The sequence below is a fragment of the Salvelinus sp. IW2-2015 genome, linkage group LG23, assembly GCF_002910315.2.
Source record: "Salvelinus sp. IW2-2015 linkage group LG23, ASM291031v2, whole genome shotgun sequence".
Lineage (NCBI taxonomy): Eukaryota > Metazoa > Chordata > Actinopteri > Salmoniformes > Salmonidae > Salvelinus > Salvelinus sp. IW2-2015.
Window position 1 is genome coordinate 48,806,913 of NC_036863.1, and position 19,698 is coordinate 48,826,610.

The 19,698-nt window shown below is 42.6% G+C and overlaps 2 protein-coding genes across 2 annotated transcripts in view; one reads left to right on the top strand and one right to left on the bottom strand.

Moving 5' to 3' along the window:
* The window catches only part of LOC111950701 (stromal interaction molecule 1), a 132,812-nt gene extending 125,842 nt beyond the window's left edge, over positions 1-6,970 (bottom strand). Inside the window, exon 1 of the mRNA XM_023968505.2 lies at positions 6,626-6,970. The gene's annotated coding sequence lies outside the window, so the exon portion shown is untranslated. The remainder of the gene's footprint in view (positions 1-6,625) is intronic.
* Positions 6,971-7,529: 559 nt separating this feature from the next.
* LOC111950704 (rho-related GTP-binding protein RhoG) lies at positions 7,530-19,698 on the top strand. Its single transcript, XM_023968509.2, has 4 exons — positions 7,530-7,618; positions 18,107-18,286; positions 18,739-18,909; positions 19,023-19,698. Exons 2-4 carry the CDS (start codon positions 18,158-18,160, stop codon positions 19,296-19,298), a joined length of 576 nt encoding a protein of 191 aa, XP_023824277.1. The 5' UTR covers positions 7,530-7,618; positions 18,107-18,157; the 3' UTR covers positions 19,299-19,698.

The window sequence follows — 19,698 nt, forward strand, 5'->3', positions numbered from 1 at the left end:
CAGAGAGATAAAGACAGCACACAATTAGACCCAACCAAATCGTAGAGAAAACAAAAAGATAATACTTGACACATTGGAAAGAATCAACAAAAAAAACTGAGCAAACTAGAATGCTATTTGGCACTAAACAGAGAGTACACAGTGGCAGAATACCTGACCACTGTGACTGACCCAAACTTTAAGGAAAGCTCCTCATCCCGGTGGCGCTCTGACCCCAAAGGCACACACACACCACATACACCGTCACCAGCCACACACACCCCATCCTCCTGAAAAAGAGAGAGAGAGAGAGAGAGAGAGAGAGAGAGAGAGAGATAAAGACAGCCCCAGGACAGCAACACAATTACACCCAACCAAATCATGAGAAAACAAAAAGATAATTACTTGACACATTGGAAAGAATCAACAAAAAAACTGAGCAAACTAGAATGCTATTTGGCCCTAAACAGATAGTACACAGTGGCAGAATACCTGACCACTGTGACTGACCCAAACTTAAGGAAAGCTTTGACTACGTACAGACTCAGGCCTTGCTATTGAGAAAGGCCACCGTAAGCCTATCTTTTCTTAAGAGCCAGGTCTGCCATGTGCACACTGCCCACAAAATGAAGTGGAAACTGAGCTGCACTTCCTAACCTCCTGCCAAGTGTATGACCATATTAGAGACACATATTTCCCTCAGATTACACAGACCCACAAAGAATTTGAAAACAAACCCAATTTTGATAAACTCCCATATCTACTGGGTGATATAACGCAGTGTGCCGTGCCATCACAGCAGCAAGATTTGCAACATGTTGCCAGAAGAAAAGGGCAACCAGAGAAGAACAAACACCATTGTAAATAAAACCCATATTTATGTTTATTTATTTTCCCTTTTGTCCTTTAACTATTTGCATATAATATGGCATTACTCTTTCGGAACTTTTGTGAATGTAATGGTTACTGTGAATTTTTTTATTGTTTATTTCACTTTTGTTTATTATCTATTTCACTTGCTTTGGCAATGTAAATATATTGTAACGACCCTGGGTTTATACGCGCGGAAATCGACTCTGCCGCTCGAGCGTGCTTTTGCGGCACAGTCGATAGCGCGCCGGACCTCGGGATAGAAGGTCGAGGGTTCGAGACCCGCTCCCTGCTGTTTCATTACAATATGTTTCCCATGCCAATAAAGTGCCTTGAATTTGATTGAATTGAGAGAGAGAGAGATAATATTATCCATCTCTACATCCAGGGCTTTAAGTTAATATTTTTAATTGGTAGCACTTAAAAAAGTTAGGAGCACCACATGAAATTTATGAGCACCAGCAAAATCGATTGTGATACAGCCTACTGTATATTGGGCCTATATGAATTATATCTACTTTTGAAGCACACGTGCCCTAGAAACTAATCAAATAAAATGTTACTTGTCACATGCTTCGCAAACAACAGGTGTAGACTAACAGTGAAATATATACTTATAGGCCCTTCCCAACAATGAAAAATAGAGAAATAATTGAAAAATAATTACAAGGAATATATACACAATGAGTAACGATAACTTGGCTATATGCACGGGGTAAGTACCGAGTCGATGTACAGGGYTACGAGCTAATTGAYSCAGATACACTACCGGTCAAAAGTTTTAGAACACCTACTCATTCAATGGTTTTTCTGGTGTCTGGTGGTTATGGGGAAGCAAGCGAGTCGCTTGCACGATGATGTGTAGCCTATGATCGAAGGCGAAGCCGGAATGGAGCTTGCCTGCCCACACTCAATACYAAATATACACATYCAAACGACAGCATACAAATACACACAAACATTAACACCACACCTGCCCAAGTGCAAATACAAGTCACTGGGAAGGTGAGTCCAAGTCACCAATGGTCGAGAAGGCGAGTCCAAGTCCGAGTCACCAATGGTCAAGTCCAAGTCGAGTCACAAGTCATGAAAATCGGGACTCGAGTACTACAACACTCGTTGAAATGCGTCACTAGGTACAGTACAGTAGAATGTGTAAATAGGATTTACACTGTAGCCCTTCGTCTAAGCAAGGCAAACCATGTGATGTAGACAGGGCTCTAAAGTGCGAAATATCTTGCTGTGCGACCAGGAATTTTAATTTGGGGAGCACTGTGTGACTATGAAAAAAAGTATTGTTGTAATGATAAGGCTTCACTGTACRGTTATTTATGAGTGCTCTYGAGAAACAAGTYCGTGTAGATTCATTAGCGTCAGGGTTGCACCATTACCGCAGCGAAAACGACTTGCTTCTAYCCCAACCAGGACAAAAGATCTGACCCATATTACCGGCACAACATTTTTTATCTTACTATAGCGGATCGCCCGGACCGCATTTTACATTCAGAAACCATGTTGTGGGCCGTTCTAAAACTACACTTTGTTGAGCTGTGTTACATCATTGGCTAGCTAGCTAATGACCTGGTAACTTTACRAGTATATCCAAACATTTAGGGGCACAGAAAGAAAGGAAAACAGATAGCTTCTTCGGGAGATCAATYATCATAGCAATGAATGAACGACGGGTCTCTTGCATGTTGTCATCACAAACGTCACTTTTTTAGAGACAGTGTACAATTTTCAATGTAGTGCATCTCAATAGGAAAATAGTGCTTTCACACAATGTAGAAACCTAATATTCCACAAATGACAGGTATTCCTATCAACAATTTAGCTTTTATAATAAACTAATGTATTTGCAGTGTTACATATTACATACCTGGATAAGAGGAACACCTATGTGAGAATGCTATTCATTGACTATCGCTCAGCGTTCAACACCATAGTGCCCTACAAGCTCATCACTAAGCTCAGGACCCTGGGACTGAACACCTCCCTCTGCAACTGAATCCTGGACTTCCTTACGGGCCGCCCCCCAAGTGGTGAGGATAGGCAACAACACATCCGCCACACTGACCCTTAATACGGGGGACCCTCAAGGGTGCGTGCTTAGTCCCCTCCTGTACTCCCTGTTCACCCACGACTGCGTGGCCGCGCACGACTCCAGCATCATCATCAAGTTTGCTGACGACACAATGGTTGTTGGCCTGATCACCGATGACGAGGGAGGAGGTCAGTGACCTGGTATTGTGGTGCCAGCAATCTCTCCCTCAAAGTCAGCAAGACAAAGGAGCTGATCGTGGACTACAGGAAACAGAGGGACAAGCACACCCCCATCTACATAGATGGAGCTGTAGTGCAGTGGTTTGAGAGATTCAAGTTCCTCGGTATCCACATCACCAAGAAATGATCATGGTCCGCAAACACCAAAACAGTTGTGAAGAAGGTACAATAACGTCTCTTCCCCCTCAGCAGGCTGAACATATTCGGCATGGGCCCTCAATCCTCAAAACGTTATATAGCTGCACCATTGAGAGCATCTTGACTGGCTGCATCACTGCTTGGTATGGTAACTGCTTGGCATTCGACCGCAAGGCGCCACAGAGGGTAGTGCGTACGGCCCCTGCCAACAAGGACCTCTATACCAGGCGGTGTCAGAGAAAGGCCCTAAAAATTGTCAAAGACTCCAGCCACCCAAGTCATAGACTGTTCTCTCAGCTACCACATGACAAGCGGTACCGATTCACCAAGTCTGGAACCAACAGGATACTGAACAGCTTCTACCCCCAAGCCATAAGACTGCTAAATAGTTTACTACTTGAGAAAAAGTTTACAAGTATTTGGTTTTAAACATACTTAAGTATCAAAAGTAAATGTAATTGCTAAAATATACTTAAGTATTAAAAGTAAAAGTGCAAATAATTTCACATTCTTTATATTAAGCAAACCAGACGGCACGATTTTCTTGTTTTTTATGTTTACGGATAGCCAGGGGCGCAGTCCAACACTCAGACATAATTTACAAATGAAGCATGTGTTTAGTGAGTCTGCCAGATCAGAGGCAGTAGGGATGACCAGGGATGTTCTCTTGATAAGTGGACCATTTTCCTGTCCTGCTAAGCATTTGAAATGTAACTACTTTTGGGAGTCAGGGAAAATGGATGAGTACATTATTTTCTTTAGGAATGTAGTGGAGTAAAAATTGTCAAAAATATAAATAGTAAAGTACAGATACCAAAAAAAACGACTTAAGTAGTACTTTTAAGTATTTTTACTTAAGTACTTTACACCACTGTTAAATTATTAGTGGATTTTATGGTCGAAAGCTTATACGTAGCCTAGATAATTTAGTAATTTATCAATCCTGAAATTATTAGATAATTCCCGACTGTTTGAAATGCAATGTACTGACCTTTAATTCGTTTTCTGTTCCTAAACAAACCACACAGACACGAAACACATCCACCCAGAAACAATGACAACAAAAGTAGCCTATCAATGTTGTTATGCTGAAGAAAACAAAAAGAACTGCTTACTTTAAAAGTTAAAGTAGGCCTTTAACTATGGATATTCGATAAGATAATAAATGCCCACCTTCTCATTCTCAATATTAGATATTACAGAACTTGTGGTCAAGTCCTTCAGTTACTCACTTTTAGTTCCGCTTTATTTTACAACCAACCCAGCTAGCACATAATGTTCTGAGAACCATATGTTTCTTAGTTGGGAATTTCAGTAAGARAACTTCAGTATGTTTCCTACAGGTTTCCTCATGGTTTTATGTAAGTCATGTTCTCAGAATGATCAGAGAACATTAAGAAACAGCATTCTTCTGTGGGAATTTCAGTACTTCAACATAGTTTTTTTGCAGGTTTCCTCATGTTTCTATTTAAAGTCATGTTCTCAGAACATTCAGAAAACGTTCCATGAAAACCTTAGTAACATTCAAAAAATAATTGTACTAATGTTATTCAAAAACATGTGCGCTAAACTCTATATATTGTTACGTGTGTTCAGGTGTGTTGGCTGCACACATTAACCTCTTGACGCTAGGGGTCAGATMTTTTTATTTTTAAATAACGTTCCCAAGGTAAACAGACTATTTCTCAGGTCCAGATCGTAGAATATGCATATAATTTACAGATTAGGATAGAAAACACTCCAAAGTTTCCAAAACTGTCAAAATATTGTCTGTGAGTATAACAAAACTGATTCTGCAGGCGAAAACCTGAGGAAATCTAACCCGGAAGTGATAAAAAAAAAAAAAAATGTATATGTGTTTCCTCACTCCTTTAAAATGGAAGAAAGACGTGGCCCGTCTTTCTTCCATTTCCAATGGCTTCCTCAGGCTGTGACCAGGCTTTAGACATAGTTTCAGGCTTTTATTTTGAAAAATGAGCGAGATCTTTTAAAAAAAATAGTCAGGTGTCCTTTGATTAGTTCCTGCGTGCGAAGGGGGTAGCTCTCCATTTTCTTTCTCTCTTTTATTGAATAGGTTACGGTCCGGTTGAAATATTATCGATTATGTTTGTTAAAAACAACCTGAGGATTGATTATAAAAAACATTTGACATGTTTCTACGAACATTACGGATACTTTTTGGAATTTTCGTCGAACGGAACGGGGCTTTGGTTTTCTGAACATAACGCGAAACCCAAATGCCGTTTTTTTGTTAAAAAAGTAATATTTATCGATCAAAAATAACATTTGTTGTGTAACTGGGAGTCTCGTGAGTGCAAACATCCGAAGATTATCAAAGGTAAGCGATTAATTTTATTGCTTTTCTGACTTTCGTGACCATGCTAATTTGGGGCTAGCTGTTGTAGCATTGATTGATACACTCACAAAAGCTTGGATTGCTTTCACTGCAAAGCATATTTTCAAAATCTGACATGATAGGTGGATTAACAACAAGCTAAACTGTGTTTTGGTATATTTCACTTGTGATTGCATGATTATAAATATTGTTTGTAATATTTTGCGCCCTGCAATTCAGCGGTTGTTTAGGAAAATGTTCCCGCTAAAGGGATTTGTAGCGCAGAGAAGTTAATTGGCCACACCTGATCTTAATGAGTGCTTGTTTCCATTGAAATGGGTTCCGTTTGAATAGACTAAAATGTACAGCTTTGTATGAGTAAAAATAAAATGACACACTAGCTCCTTCCTTTTGGCGTAGTGGACAAATTCCATGGTTATAGAACAGAAGATTATAGGTTCGAATCGCACTGAAGTGCCACCTATAGAAAAATAAATGTGTTTGAGTGACTAATACCTATTCATTTCCATGTGTCCTATCGGTGCTCGGAGTGCAAAGCAAATAAACTAGGCTAGCAGTGATATTGGAAGTATTATTGAAACATTCAATTAAACTTTTATGAAGTTTAAAAAAAAACACTAATTTCACTAAACCATAGTAAAACGTTCTCAGAACCTCAATGCAACCTAAAAATGAATGATCCCAGACAGGCGAAACTTTCACTTCCATTCACAGAACATTTAAAAGCTAAGTTTTACCAGTCAGGAAACGTATGGCTCAGTTCCCAGAACTAATAGGGAAACCAAAACATTACGTTCCAACAACTTCCAACGAACCAAATCTGCTAGCTGGGAAGTGACACAAACGTGGCCAGACAATAAGCATATCACAGTAATAAATAAGCGATGCCAATGTAAACAAAGTAACAACCTTCGATGTATACCTAATAATAACTCGGTATTCAATATCAAAGTGCAACTTTCCATCTCCATTTTACTACGTCGTCGTTGAGAAACTCACCTTTACAACTTGGGATATCCTATGAGATATGCAGCTGTTTTACGATCCCCAACACAGTAAAGTCCTCTGGAGTTTCTGTGTACTGTGACTAGATATTGTCCGGTCCTTTTGTGTAGTTCATTTGAAATCAGTTTTAAAATAAGTCCACTCGGAGCGCGATGTCTGATGTCGCCCTTGTCTTCGCGCGGAGAATAGGCACTGCACTGTATGGGTAGACTAAACTATACCTAATCGAGATCAGTTTACTTCAAACAGCTCCTTCCCCTCTCACCAGAACACATTTTTATATCATCTCTAACTTGTCCTCTGGATATGATCTGTGGATAATATACTGTCGTACACTGAGTGCGCTCCACACGGAGCGCGGAAGCCACCTACAGGATTTACCAGAAAAGCGCACTTCATTCCGGAGTTCTTTTTTCTATCCGAACTGTCACTAAACTCAGACGTCAAAACCCCTTCCTGCACTTAACCCCTCTAGTAGGCCTATAAACATAACTTTTATCTGTTAAATGTAGGGGCCTATGTCTATCCTATTTAACTATAATGAACACACACTTTATTTATGTTGTTTTCGTTGTGGCTAGCAATGTGCATTAACTGCTATGAATGCATAAAGATGGTATTTAACGAATTCGTTCATATGTGTATATATATATATCTAGTGTGAGCAATTACCTACAAAATATAATCTTTATGATAACTTTTATTAGGATGTACAAAACAATTGTAGGCCTAGGCTACTGTAGCTATGGTTCTCAGTCAGAGTCGCATCCTCAGCTCAGCGGCTATTCGCCAAAAAATAAACTTCCTRAAACTTCACCAAAGCCGTTTCATACACTTCCTCTCCTCTCCGCAAATGAACCGACTTCCTTCATAACGCAACCACGCCCGCCCGCCCAATTGACAACACAAGACAACGAAGATCCATCCGCTCCTCGGGCGTCCGACCAATTCTGCCACAGAGAAGGAGAGGAGGAAGGACTATGTTAGGTGAGRTTTTGACCCAAGACTCCTTACTTATTATACCTCATCGGAAATGAATAGGCTGGGACTACTAGACCTTTTAAACTGTGTAGCGTAGCCTAATGCTGCGAGTTATTCTACAACAAATGTTGTTTGGCTTCCCATAAACTCTACTGGGTTTGACTCCGAGATGTCCAGCTTTCTGTCTGGAGCTTCTCCGTTATCATTTAGACGTTTGCTATAGGCTAGCGTCAGTTATTATTTGTCTATGCCATGGGATTATAGGTTATTGTGTTTTACTCATAAGTACTTGGTCGACGGACCAACTACTCCCTAAGAATGTTGACATGTCTTCTACACTCACTTGTTTAGGGGTGTTCTGTATGTGTGTGTGTGTGTGTGTGTGTGTGTGCGTGCGTGAGAGTGCATGTGTGTGTGTGTGTGTGTGTGTGAGAGTGCATGTGTGTGTGGTATCATCTCCTATCACCAGAAACAGATGTGAAATCATTCATAGAATAGTCACTCAGGCAATCACACAGTTTGATGGTTTCATGTTATGTAGAAATAGAATTGAGAGTGAAATGACTGACTTTCCACCAAAATGTCCATAAATAATTTTCCTTGCACCACCCACCCTCCAATATATATTCTCTCTGTATACTCCAATAATACAGGGAGATTTACAGGAGGACATACCTGCTATTTCATTATGGTAGTGGTGGTATTTTCATACTTTACTAGTGTTTTCTCTACTCGGACAGTTAGGTGTGGTTCGATACCTGAAACCTTTTGTGGGGAAGGAAGGAGTGAGGGAATGAGGGGAGTAAGGAGGGAGGAYAAGAGGAAAGGAGGAAAGGAAGAAGGGAATATTGAGTCCTGTGTTTGGACAGCTGGTTGACTGACAGCTCAGTCCTCAATGATTTTAACAGCCACCAAGAGGTGGTCATAACACACATTATAACACACTTATAACATATACACACAAACTAGTTGATGTCTGCCTGGGGCARATACAAGATAAAGTACATACTTAAATGATATATAAACATTGTATATACAGTTGAAGTCYGAAGTTTATATACACTTAGGTTGGAGTCATTAAAACTCGTTTTTCAACCACTCCACACATTTCTTGTTAACAAACTATAGTTTTGGCAAGTCGGTTAGGACATCTACTTTGTGCATGACACAAGTCATTTTTCCAACAATTGTTTAAAGACAGATTATTTCACTTATAATTCACTGTATCACAATTCCAGTGGGTCAGAAGTTTACATCACTAAATTGCTGCCTTAAACAGCGTTGGAAAAATTCCAGAAAATGATGTCATGGCTTTAGAAGCTTCTGATAGGCTAATTGACATAATTTGAGTCAATTGGAGGTGTACCTGTGGATGTATTTCAAGGCCTACCTTCAAACTCAGTGCCTCTTTGCTTGACATCATGGGAAAATCAAAAGAAATCAGCCAAAGACCTCAGAAAAAAATGTAGACCTCCACAAGTCTGGTTCATCCTTGGGAGCAATTTCGAAACGCCTGAAGGTACCACTTTCATCTGTACAAACAATAGTAGGCAACTATAACACCATGGGACCACACAGCCGTCATACCGCTCAGGAAGGAGACGCGTTCTGTCTCCTAGGATGAACGTACTTTGGTGCGAAAAGTGCAAATCGATCCCAGAACAACAGCAAAGGACCTTGTGAAGATGCTGGAGGAAACAGGTACAAAATATCTATCCACAGTAAAACGAGTCCTATATCGACATAACCTGAAAGGCCGCTCAGCAAGGAAGAAGCCACTGTCCAAAACCCCCATAAAAAAGCCAGACTACAGTTTGCAACTGCACATGGTGACAAAGATCGTACTTTTTGGATACATTTTCTCTGGTCTGATGAAACAAAAATAGAACTGTTTGGCCATAATGACCATCGTTATGTTTGAGGAAAAAGGGGACGCTTGAAAGCCGAAGAACACCCTCCAAACGTGATGCACGGGATGGCAGCATCATGTTGTGGGGTGGTTTGCTGCAGGAGGGGTGCACTTCACAAAATAGATGGATCATGAGGTAAGAAAATTATGTGGATATATTGAAGCAACATCTCAAGACATCAGTCAGGAAGTTAAAGCTTGGTCGCAAATGGGTCTTCCAAATGGACAATGACCCCAAAGCATACTTCCAAAGTTGTGGCAAAATGGCATAAGGACAAGAAAGTCAAAGTATTGGAGTGGCCATCACAAAGCCCTGACCTCAATCCTATAGAAATTTGTGGGAAGAACTGAAAAAGTGTGTGCGAGCAAGGAGGCCTACAAACCTGACTCAGTTACACCAGCTCTGTCAGGAGGAATGGGCCAAAATTCACCCAACTTATTGTGGGAAGCTTGTGGAAGGCTACCCGAAATGTTTGACCCAAGTTAAACAATTTAAAGGCAATGCTACCAAATACTAATTGAGTGTATGTAAACTTCTGACCCACTGGGAATGTGATGAAAGAAAGAAAAGCTGAAATAAATCATTCTCTCTACTATTATTCTGACATTTTACATTCTTAAAATAAAGTGGTGATCCTAACTGACCTAAAACAGGGGATTTTTACTCGGATTAAATGTCAGGAATTGTGAATAACTGAGTTTAAATGTATTTGGCTAAGGTGTATGTAAACTTCCGACTTCAATTGTAGCCATGGTTATTTTTCGAATACCGGATTGCCCCTTTAACCGCTAGTCACTTTGGATGAGTAAATGGTTGCTGAATGACCATATTGTTGTCGTGATAACCCACAGCTCATGGAGTAGACTCTGACAACCGACTCAACTAGGCCTGTCCCTTAGGACATCTAGCCCTTCCTGTTTCACTTTCTCACACCACTAGTTCACTCTCCTGGGGCCTTGCTTGTAAATGCTGTGAACTACACACACACGCACGCACGCACGTGCTCGCTCACACAAACACACACACAATTATACACCAAACTGAGTACACACCAAAGTGGTAGTGCCTGGACTTGTGTTCTTTAAAAGTGAGCATTAACAGGCATACCAACATCACTCTGTCTCTACCTTATTCCCTTTATATAGCACTATTTTTGACCAGGAGGCCTATTAGGCACTATATTAGGGTGCCATTTGGGATGCGTCCTATGTTGCTGCTGTGAATACAAGCCTTTCAGTTCAGCCCTTAAAGGAACAATCTGTAACTCTCATATCCAGTCTAAAGTGCTGCGTCTCTCTCTCTCTCCGAATGTTTATTCTCCTCTGTGTCTCTCTTCTTTCCACTCTGCATCCTCTCTATCTCTCTCTTTCCTTCCCTCTCTCACTGACTGTGGCTTAGTGCTGCTGGGGACTGTTCGAGTGTGTAACATGCTGACTAGATCAGGTACGCGCGTGGGGTCCTTGTGCGCCATTGCGTGCATGTTGATTTTGCCCGTACGCACCAGACGTGATCAAGACACGCAGGTTGAAATATCAAAATGAACTCTGAACCAACTACACTATAAATACAAAAGTGTGTGAACACCCCTTCAAATGAGTGGATTCGGCTATTTCAGCCCCACCCGTTACTGACAGGTGTATAAAGTCGAGCACAGAAATCGTGTGTTCTCTACTCCGACAATTAATCCACAGACAAAAGGGGAAACCTAATTACTTTCTAGTAATCTCTCCTCCTTCAGTCTTGTTCTTCTTCTTGTTCTTCTTCTGTGGGCTTCACATGGCGGTTGGCAACCAACTTTAAGAGGCATTACCAGCACCAACTGGTTTGGAGTGTGGACCTCAGATTTGCTTTCAATCACCCACGTGGGTATATGCTCCTAAAAACCAGTGAGGAGATGGAAGAGCCAGGACTTGCAGTTTGGATGAAATGACAGAATAATATCAGGAATCAAGGTAAGACCCAAGTGCAGACTGTGTGAAGTAATGAAGTTTATTGTAAAAACAGGGGCAGGCAAACACAGGTCAAGGCAGGCAGGGCGGATAATCCAGAGGTGGAGCAAAGGTACAGGACGGCAGGCAGGCTCAGGGTCAGGCAAGAGTCAAAAAACCAGGCGGACGCAGAAAAAGAGAGACTAGGAAAACGCTGAGACAAAATGGTGGTAGGCTTGAACAAACAAGACGAACTGGAAACAACAGAAAACACAGGGTATAAATTACCCAAGGGATAATGGAGAAGATGGGCGCACACCTGGAGGGGGGTGGAGACAAGCACAAGGACAGGTAAAACAGATCAGGCAATGACACAGAATAACATGTATGTGTACATTTAATTTTTGCACGCACAGCGCAGTGTGTCAGCATGCTGACTAGACCAGGTAGGAACGTGCATCCACGTGCGCGCATCGTGTGCATGTTGATTTTGTCCATCCACACCAGACGCAATCAGGACACGCAGTTGCAAATATCAAAACAAACTCTGAACAACCTAAACTCAGCATGAAAATAAACGTCCTCTCACTGTTAACTGCGTTCATTTTCAGCAAACTTAACATGTGTAAATATTTGTATGAACATAACAAGATTCAACAACTGAGACATAAACTGAACAAGTTCCACAGACATGTGACTAACAGAAATTGAACAATGTGTCCCTGAACAAAGGGGGGTGGTCAAAATCAAAGTAACAGTCAGTATCTGGTGTGGCCACCAGCTGGATTAAGTACTGCAATGCATCTCCTCCTCGTGGACTGCACCAGATTTGCCCGTTCTTGCTGTGAGATGTTACCGCACTCTTCCYCCAAGGCACCTGCAAGTTCCCGGACATTTCTGGGGGGAATGGCCCTGGCCCTCACCCTCCGATCCAACAGGTCCCAGACGAGCTCAAAGGGATTGAGATCCAGGTTCTTCGCTGGCCATGGCAGAACACTGACATTCCCGTCTTGCAGGAAATCACACACAGAACGAGCAGTATGGCTGGTGGCATTATCATGTTGGAGGGTCATGTCAGGATGAGCCTGCAGGAAGGGTACCACATGAGGGAGGAGGATGTCTTCCCTGTAAAGCACAGCGTTGAGATTGCCTGCAATGACAACAAGCTCAGTCCGATGATGCTGTGACACACCGCCCCAGACCATGATGGACCCTCCACCTCCAAATCGATCCCGCTCCAGAGTACAGGCCTCGGTGTAATGCTCATTCCTTCGACGATAAACGCGAACCCGACCATCACCCCTCGCGAGACAAAACCGCAACTCATCAGTGAAGTGCACTTTTTGCCAGTCCTGTCTGGTCCAACGACGGTGGGTTTGTGCCCATAGGTGACGTAGTTGCCGGTGATGTCTGGTGAGGACCTGCCTTACAACCGGCCTACAAGCCCTTAGTCCAGCCTCTCTCAGCCTATTGTGGACAGTCTGAGCACTGATGGAGGGATTGTGTGTTCCTGGTGTAACTCGGGCAGTTGTTGTTGCCATGCTGTACCTGTCCCGCAGGTGTGATGTTCGGATGTACCGATCCTGTGCAGGTGTTGTTACACATAGTCTGCCACTGCAAGGACGTTCAGCTCACCGTCCTGTCTCCCTGTAACAKTGTTTTAGGCGTTTCACAGTACGGACATTGCAATTTATTGCCKTGGCCACATCTGCAGTCCTCATGCCTCCTTGCAACATGCCTAAGGCACGTTTACGCAGATGAGCAGGGACCCTGGGCATCTTTCTTTTGGTGTTTTTCAGAGTCAGTAGAAAGGCCTCTTTAGTGTCCTAAGTTTTCATAACTGTGACCTTAATTGCTTACCGTCTGTAGGCTATTAGTGTCTTAACAACCGTTCCACAGGTGCATGTTCATTAATTGTTTATGATTCATTGAAAAGGCATGGGAAACAGTGTTTAAACCCTTTACAATGAAGAACTGTGAAGTTATTTAGATTTTTACGAATTATCTTTGAAAGACAGGGTTCTGAAAAAGGGACGTTTATTTTTTTGCTGGTTTATATTAATTTGGGGACAGGTCAAAACGCATGAAACATTCATGGCCATTTAGCTAGCTTGCTGTTGCTAGCTAATTTGTCCTGGGATATAAACATTGGGTTGTTATTTTACCTGAAATGCACAAGGTCTTCTACTCCGGCAATTAATCCACAGATTCTAGCCTCCTCATTCAGTCTTCTTTTTCCTTCTTCTTCTTCTCTTTTGGACTTTATATGGCGGTTGGCAACCAACTTTAAGGTGCATTACCACCACCAATTGGACTGGAGTCTGGACCTCAGTTCAGCTTTCAATCACCTATGTGGTTATATGCTCCTAAAAACTAATGAGGAGATTGGAGAGGCGGGACTTGCAGCGCCTCAAGCGTCTGAATTAGAACCAAGTTCTATTTTAGCGCCTGGCTGCGCAGACGCACATTGACACGCGCGAACAGTTTGGATGAAATTATTGAATAACATGTATGTGTAATTTATTTTGCAACGCTCGCATACCCAATGCAGGCGGTGTGGTCAGCTTGTAAGGGAAGAAGTGGAGTGGTAAAGTAACGTCCTGTCTTACTTCTCCTTTCATCTCTCTCTTTCGATGAAGTTGTAATCTGCGGTGAGGAGGATGTGTGAGCTTCTGAGTGAGCTTCTTTAACATGGAACCCTATTCCATATGTGGGTCATTCTACAGAAGTGGTGCACATTGGAGGTTGATTTTTTTTCTCATTTATATCCTATTTCCCCCAAACTTTCAGAGCACATGAAAATAAAATTAAAATAAAAAGTTGTAATAAAGGGAGAACCTGTCACGCCCTGACCTTAGATATCTCTGTCTTTCTATATATGTTGGTTAGGTCAGGGTGTGACTAGGGTGGGTTAGTTTTGTATGTCTAGGGTTTTTMTATGTCTAGGGTTTTGTATGTCTAGGGGTGTTGTATGTCTAGGGGTGTTGTATGTCTAGGGGTTTTGTATGTCTATGTTYGCCTGATATGGTTCCCAGTCAGAGACAGCTGTTTATCGTTGTCTCTGATTGGGGATCATATTTAGGTAGCCATTTCCTCGTTTGTGTTGTGGGATCTTGTCTATGTTTAGTTGCCTGTCAGCACTAGTTTGTATAGCTTCACGTTTCGTCATTAAAAAAGAGAATGTACGCATACCACGCTGTGCCTTTGTCCGATCCTTTCAACGAACGTGACAGAACCGCACAGTAGTGATCATTTTGATTAACCTTATATTACAGATTCATTGTACAAATTGTATTTGAATTCWAAATTAACAAAATAGTAAAAACWATTTTTTACCTGATTTTCAAAACCTTTACATTTCATTTTGAGAATTATAATCGCTATTGTTCTCTGTAAAATGTTCAATGTTGATTGTAAGAATCTGAAACTTGTTGATTGATTGACTTACTTATGCATCTAATTAATTATATTGTTAGACGTAATGGTTGGAACCGGTTCAAGAAAACAGAACCAAAAACAGACAAGGAACAGACACAGAACAGGGAGCGAAAATTATTATTTTAAAAGCTTGTAAACTGGATAATATCKTCATTTTACATTCCAGAAATGTTTTTCTAGTCCCACAAAAAAATGTGATTGGACTCAGAGCAGTGGAAACGTGTTCTCTGTYGTGATGAATCACGCTTCACCACCTGGCAGTCCGACGGACTAATCTTGTTTTGGCAGATGCCAGGACAACGCTACCTGTRCGAATGCAGAGTGCCAACTGTAAAGTTTGGCGGAGGAGGAATAATGGTCTGGGGCTGTTTTTCATGGTTCGGCTAGACCTCTTATTTCCAGTGAAGGGAAATATTAACGCTACAGCATACAATGACATTCTAGATGATTCTGTGCTTCCATCTTTCATCTCCATCTTCAAAAAACTAAATTTTAGTCTCATCTGACCAGAGTACCTTCTTCCATATGTTTGTGGAGTCTCCCACATGCCTTTCGGCGAACACAAAAGTGTTTGCTTATTTTTTTCTGGACACTCTTCCGTAAAGCCCAGCTCTGTGGAGTGTACGGCTTAAAGTGGTCCTATGMACAGATACTCCAATCTCCGTTGTGGAGCTTTGCAGCTCCTTCAGGGTTATCTTTGGTCTCTTTGTTGTCTCTCTGATTAATGCCCTCCTTGCCTGGTCTGTGAGTTTTGACAGGTTTGTTGTGGTGCCATATTCTTTCCATTTTTGAATAATGGATTTAATGGTGCTCCGTGGGATATTTTTTTAGAACCCAATCCTAATCTGTACTTCTCCACAACTTTGTCCCTGACCTGTTCGGAGAGCTCCTTTGTCTTCATAGTGCCGCTTGCTTGGTGGTGCCCCTTGCTTAGTGGTGTTGCAGACTCTGGGGCCTTTCAGAACAGGTGTATATATACTGAGATCATGTGACAGATCATGTGACACTTAGATTACACACAGGTGGACTTTATTTAGCTAATTATGTGACTTCTGAAGGTAATTGGTTGCACCAGATCTTATTTAGGGGCTTCATAGCAAAGGGGGTGAATATATATGCACGCACCACTTTTTCAGTTTTGTATTTTTTAAATTTTTTAAAACAAGTTATTTTTTTCATTTCACCTCACCAATTTGGACTATGTTGTGTATGTCCATTACATGAAATCCAAATAAAAATAAATTTAAATTACAGGTTGTAATGCAACAAAATAGGAAAAACGCCAAGGGGGATGAATACTTTTGCAAGGCACTACTTTTGATGAGTTAGGGCCGCGTCYTAAAAAAGCTCACAGGGCTCTGGTCAAAAGTAGTGCACTGTATAGGGAATAGGTGACATTTGGGATGCAACCAATTAGTGGGAAAATTGCAGAACTGACCTTAGATCAGCATTATGGGGAAACGTAATCCTTCTCCACATGATTGGCAGAAGACCAGTGGGCCAGGGTCCCGCCTAGTGGATAGTGATTGACAGGCATGAAACCCCAGCCATAAGGGCTGTTCTGATTGGTCTGCAGGCTACAGTGACCTCAGTGGGTCACACCCCAAGTGGAGGTGGGGCTGACTGCCTGTTTCCCTGGAGTCTGGGTGGAGTCACTGTATCTAAACATCTGGACAGAGAGAGAGAGAGAGAGAGAGATGAGGGGGTGAGAGAAAAATACAGAGACAGAGAAGGAGAGCGAGAGGGAGATGAGGAGAGAGAGGTAGATAGAGACAGAAACGTACAGACATAGCAAGAGGGAGATAGACATTACATTTACATTTAAGTCATTTAGCAGACGCTCTTATCCAGAGCGACTTACAAATTGGTGCATTCACCTTATGATATCCAGTGGAACAACCACTTTACAATAGTGCATCTAACTCTTTTAAGGGGTGGGGGGGGGGGGTTAGAAGGATTACTTTATCCTATCCTAGGTATTCCTAGGTATTCCAGACATTAGTCTGTATCTCATGTAAAGTAAATCATTCTATTTTATACGTTTGCGCTCTATGGGAGGATGTTGCTCAGTATGTGTGTTTGTGTGTTCCATAGAGCTGAAGCCTATTGGCTGAACCCAGGATAACATCTCTGATTTGTTTGGATCCCGTTTCCTTGTGTACTCTTCATTTCCATAAACACTCTCTGTCTCTCCGTCTCACTGTGTCTGTCTCTCGGTCTGTGTCTGTCTCTCTTTGTGTCTCTTCTTTTTCTCTCTCTCTGTCACTCTGTCTGTCTTGGCCTCTGTCTATTTCTCTCTCCGTCTCACTGTGTCTGTCTCTATCTCTCTGTCTCACTGTCTCACTGTGTCTGTCTCTCGGTCTGTGTCTGTCTCTCTTTGTGTCTGTTCTCTTTCTCTATCACTCTGTCTGTCTTGGTCTCTGTCTGTTTCTCTCTCTGTCTCACTGTCTCACTGTCTGTCTGTCTTGGTCTCTGTCTGTTTCTCTGTCTCACTGCGTCTGTCTCTCTTTGTGTCTGTTCTCTTTCTCTATATCTCTGTATGTCTGTCTGTCTGTATCTCTAATCTCTTTCATATTTAAATTCTAATTCAATATTCTTTAGTGGCATGACTGACAATGTCAATGTCTCCAAAGTGAAGTGATCCACATGACAATAATGAAAACAACAGCGACAACAATAGGAATAGTAGCTATAATACTAAATGACATGACGGATTCTCTGTCTGTTTCTCTCTTGTCTCCTTGGGTGTCTGCTTCCGCTTTGTCCTGAACTAAAAAACATGCCCAATGAAGAATCTCTATTGAAAGTGCTTTTTAGTCCCGGACAAGGCTTAATCTGTGTCTGGCAAAACCGGCCCTTCATGTCTGGTTTCTCTACAGTCCTCTAACCCTCAGCTGTTTACTGATACGTAGGTATTTAAGCATGATCTGTAATCCCCCCACGATACAGTACTTTCACCCATCCAATCTTCCTATGCAAATCTCTCTACGCAAATAAAATCAGCTAGTAGGGACTAGAGTAGTGTTTCCCAATCCTGGTACTGGGAACGCTAAGAGGTGCACAATGTCGTTGATTTGTGACTTCTAGGGAAACATCTAGAACGTGCATCTGTTTGGGTTCCCAGGACCAGGATTGGGAAACACTGGGCTAGGGGAAGGGTGAAGGAACCGTAATAGAATTGGGACCTAAGTGTGTGGTATGTCTGTGTGTTCCATCAGGTTGCTGAGGGGTGAGAGGTGAGAGTTGAAAGGGTCGGCAGCGCAGCAGGCATGCAGAGCATTAAGTGTGTGGTGGTGGGCGATGGTGCTGTAGGGAAGACCTGTCTGCTCATCTCCTACACAACCGGAGCCTTCCCCAAGGAATATATACCCACCGTGTTTGACAATTATAGCAGCCAGGTACTGTGTATGTGTTTGTTTGTGTATGTATTTGTTTTTACACGTGTGGGTGTGTGTGTTCCATGTGTGTGTGTCTATTTACTTCCCTGTGTGTGTGTTTACTTCCCTGTGTGTGCGTTTACGTCCCTGTGTGTGTATCATACACCTGTGTGTTCTTACCTGTGCGTGTGTATGTTCTTACCCCTGTGTTTCTGTGTGTTTACTTGCCCCTGTGTGTGTTTACTTACCCCTGTGTTTCTGTGCGTTTACTTACCCATGAGTGTCTGTGTGTGTTTACTTACCCCTGTGTTTCTGTGTGTGTTCTTACCCCTGTGTGTTTGTGTCTTACCCTGTGTTTCTGCGTGTGTTCTTACCCTGTGTCTGTGTGTTTACTTACCCCTGTGTTTCTGTGTGTGTGTTCTTACCCCTGTGTGTTTGTGTCTTACCCCTGTGTGTGTGTGTGTGTGTTTTAGGTGACAGTAGACGGGCGCTCCATCAGTCTGAACCTGTGGGACACGGCGGGTCAGGAGGAGTACGACCGCCTGAGGACCCTGTCCTACCCTCAGACCAACATCTTCATCATCTGCTTCTCCATCTCCAGCCCCGCTTCCTATGAGAACGTCAAACTCAAGTGGCACCCAGAGGTCAGTGTGTGTGTGTGTGTTTGTCTGTGGGTTTATTACATGTTGTTGTGTGTGTATGCATGCTTGTGTGCAAATGTCTGTGTGTTTACACATGTATGTGTGTGTACCCACAGGTGTCCCACCACTGCCCCGGTGTGCCTGTCCTCCTGGTAGGCACTAAGAGTGACCTGCGTAACGACGAGGAGACCCAGCGCAAGCTGAAGGAGCAGAGCCAATCTCCTGTCACTCATCACCAGGGGGCGGGACTGGCCCGTCAGATCCAAGCCGCCCGCTACCTGGAGTGTTCCGCCCTCAACCAGGATGGGATCAAAGAGGTGTTCGCTGAGGCCGTCCGAGCCTTCCTCAGCCCACAGCACACCACCAGCAAGAGGTCCTGTAGGCTACTGTAGAGAGAGGGGGGGGGGGGAACAGTGGGACAGAGGAGGGGTAAAAAGAGAGAGGAAAGAAGGGTGGCTAGCTAGATGAAGAGACAGAAGGGGGTGGGCAGTTGAAACTGAAAAACTTACTGCAACAATGGAAATAATAGAAATGTACATGACTATGGTAGAATAATTCAGTTACATGTAAATATGACAGGGGAACAGTATTCTCTTTTCCCCCAGTGACCGACGAGCCTTACTATTGGGAAGAGGGAGGGGCAACTGCACTCTGCAAATGACGAATTACAGTGGTCTGTTATCATGGACACTTGGGCAGTTCTGATAGGCCAGAGCAGTGTCACTCAACGGCTTTACCAGAGACTGATTGGTCTGTGATGGTGGCGCCTACTTTCTCTTCCCACCCCCTGAC

What these genes read in the sequence shown, in the direction of transcription:
- LOC111950704 (XM_023968509.2), top strand. Translation starts at nt 18,158, where the DNA reads ATGCAGAGCATTAAGTGTGTGGTGGTGGGCGATGGTGCTGTAGGGAAG. An exon ending in TTGACAATTATAGCAGCCAG is followed by an intron (nt 18,287 to 18,738) that starts GTACTGTGTATG and finishes TGTGTGTTTTAG; the next exon opens with GTGACAGTAGACGGGCGCTC. An exon ending in AACTCAAGTGGCACCCAGAG is followed by an intron (nt 18,910 to 19,022) that starts GTCAGTGTGTGT and finishes GTGTACCCACAG; the next exon opens with GTGTCCCACCACTGCCCCGG.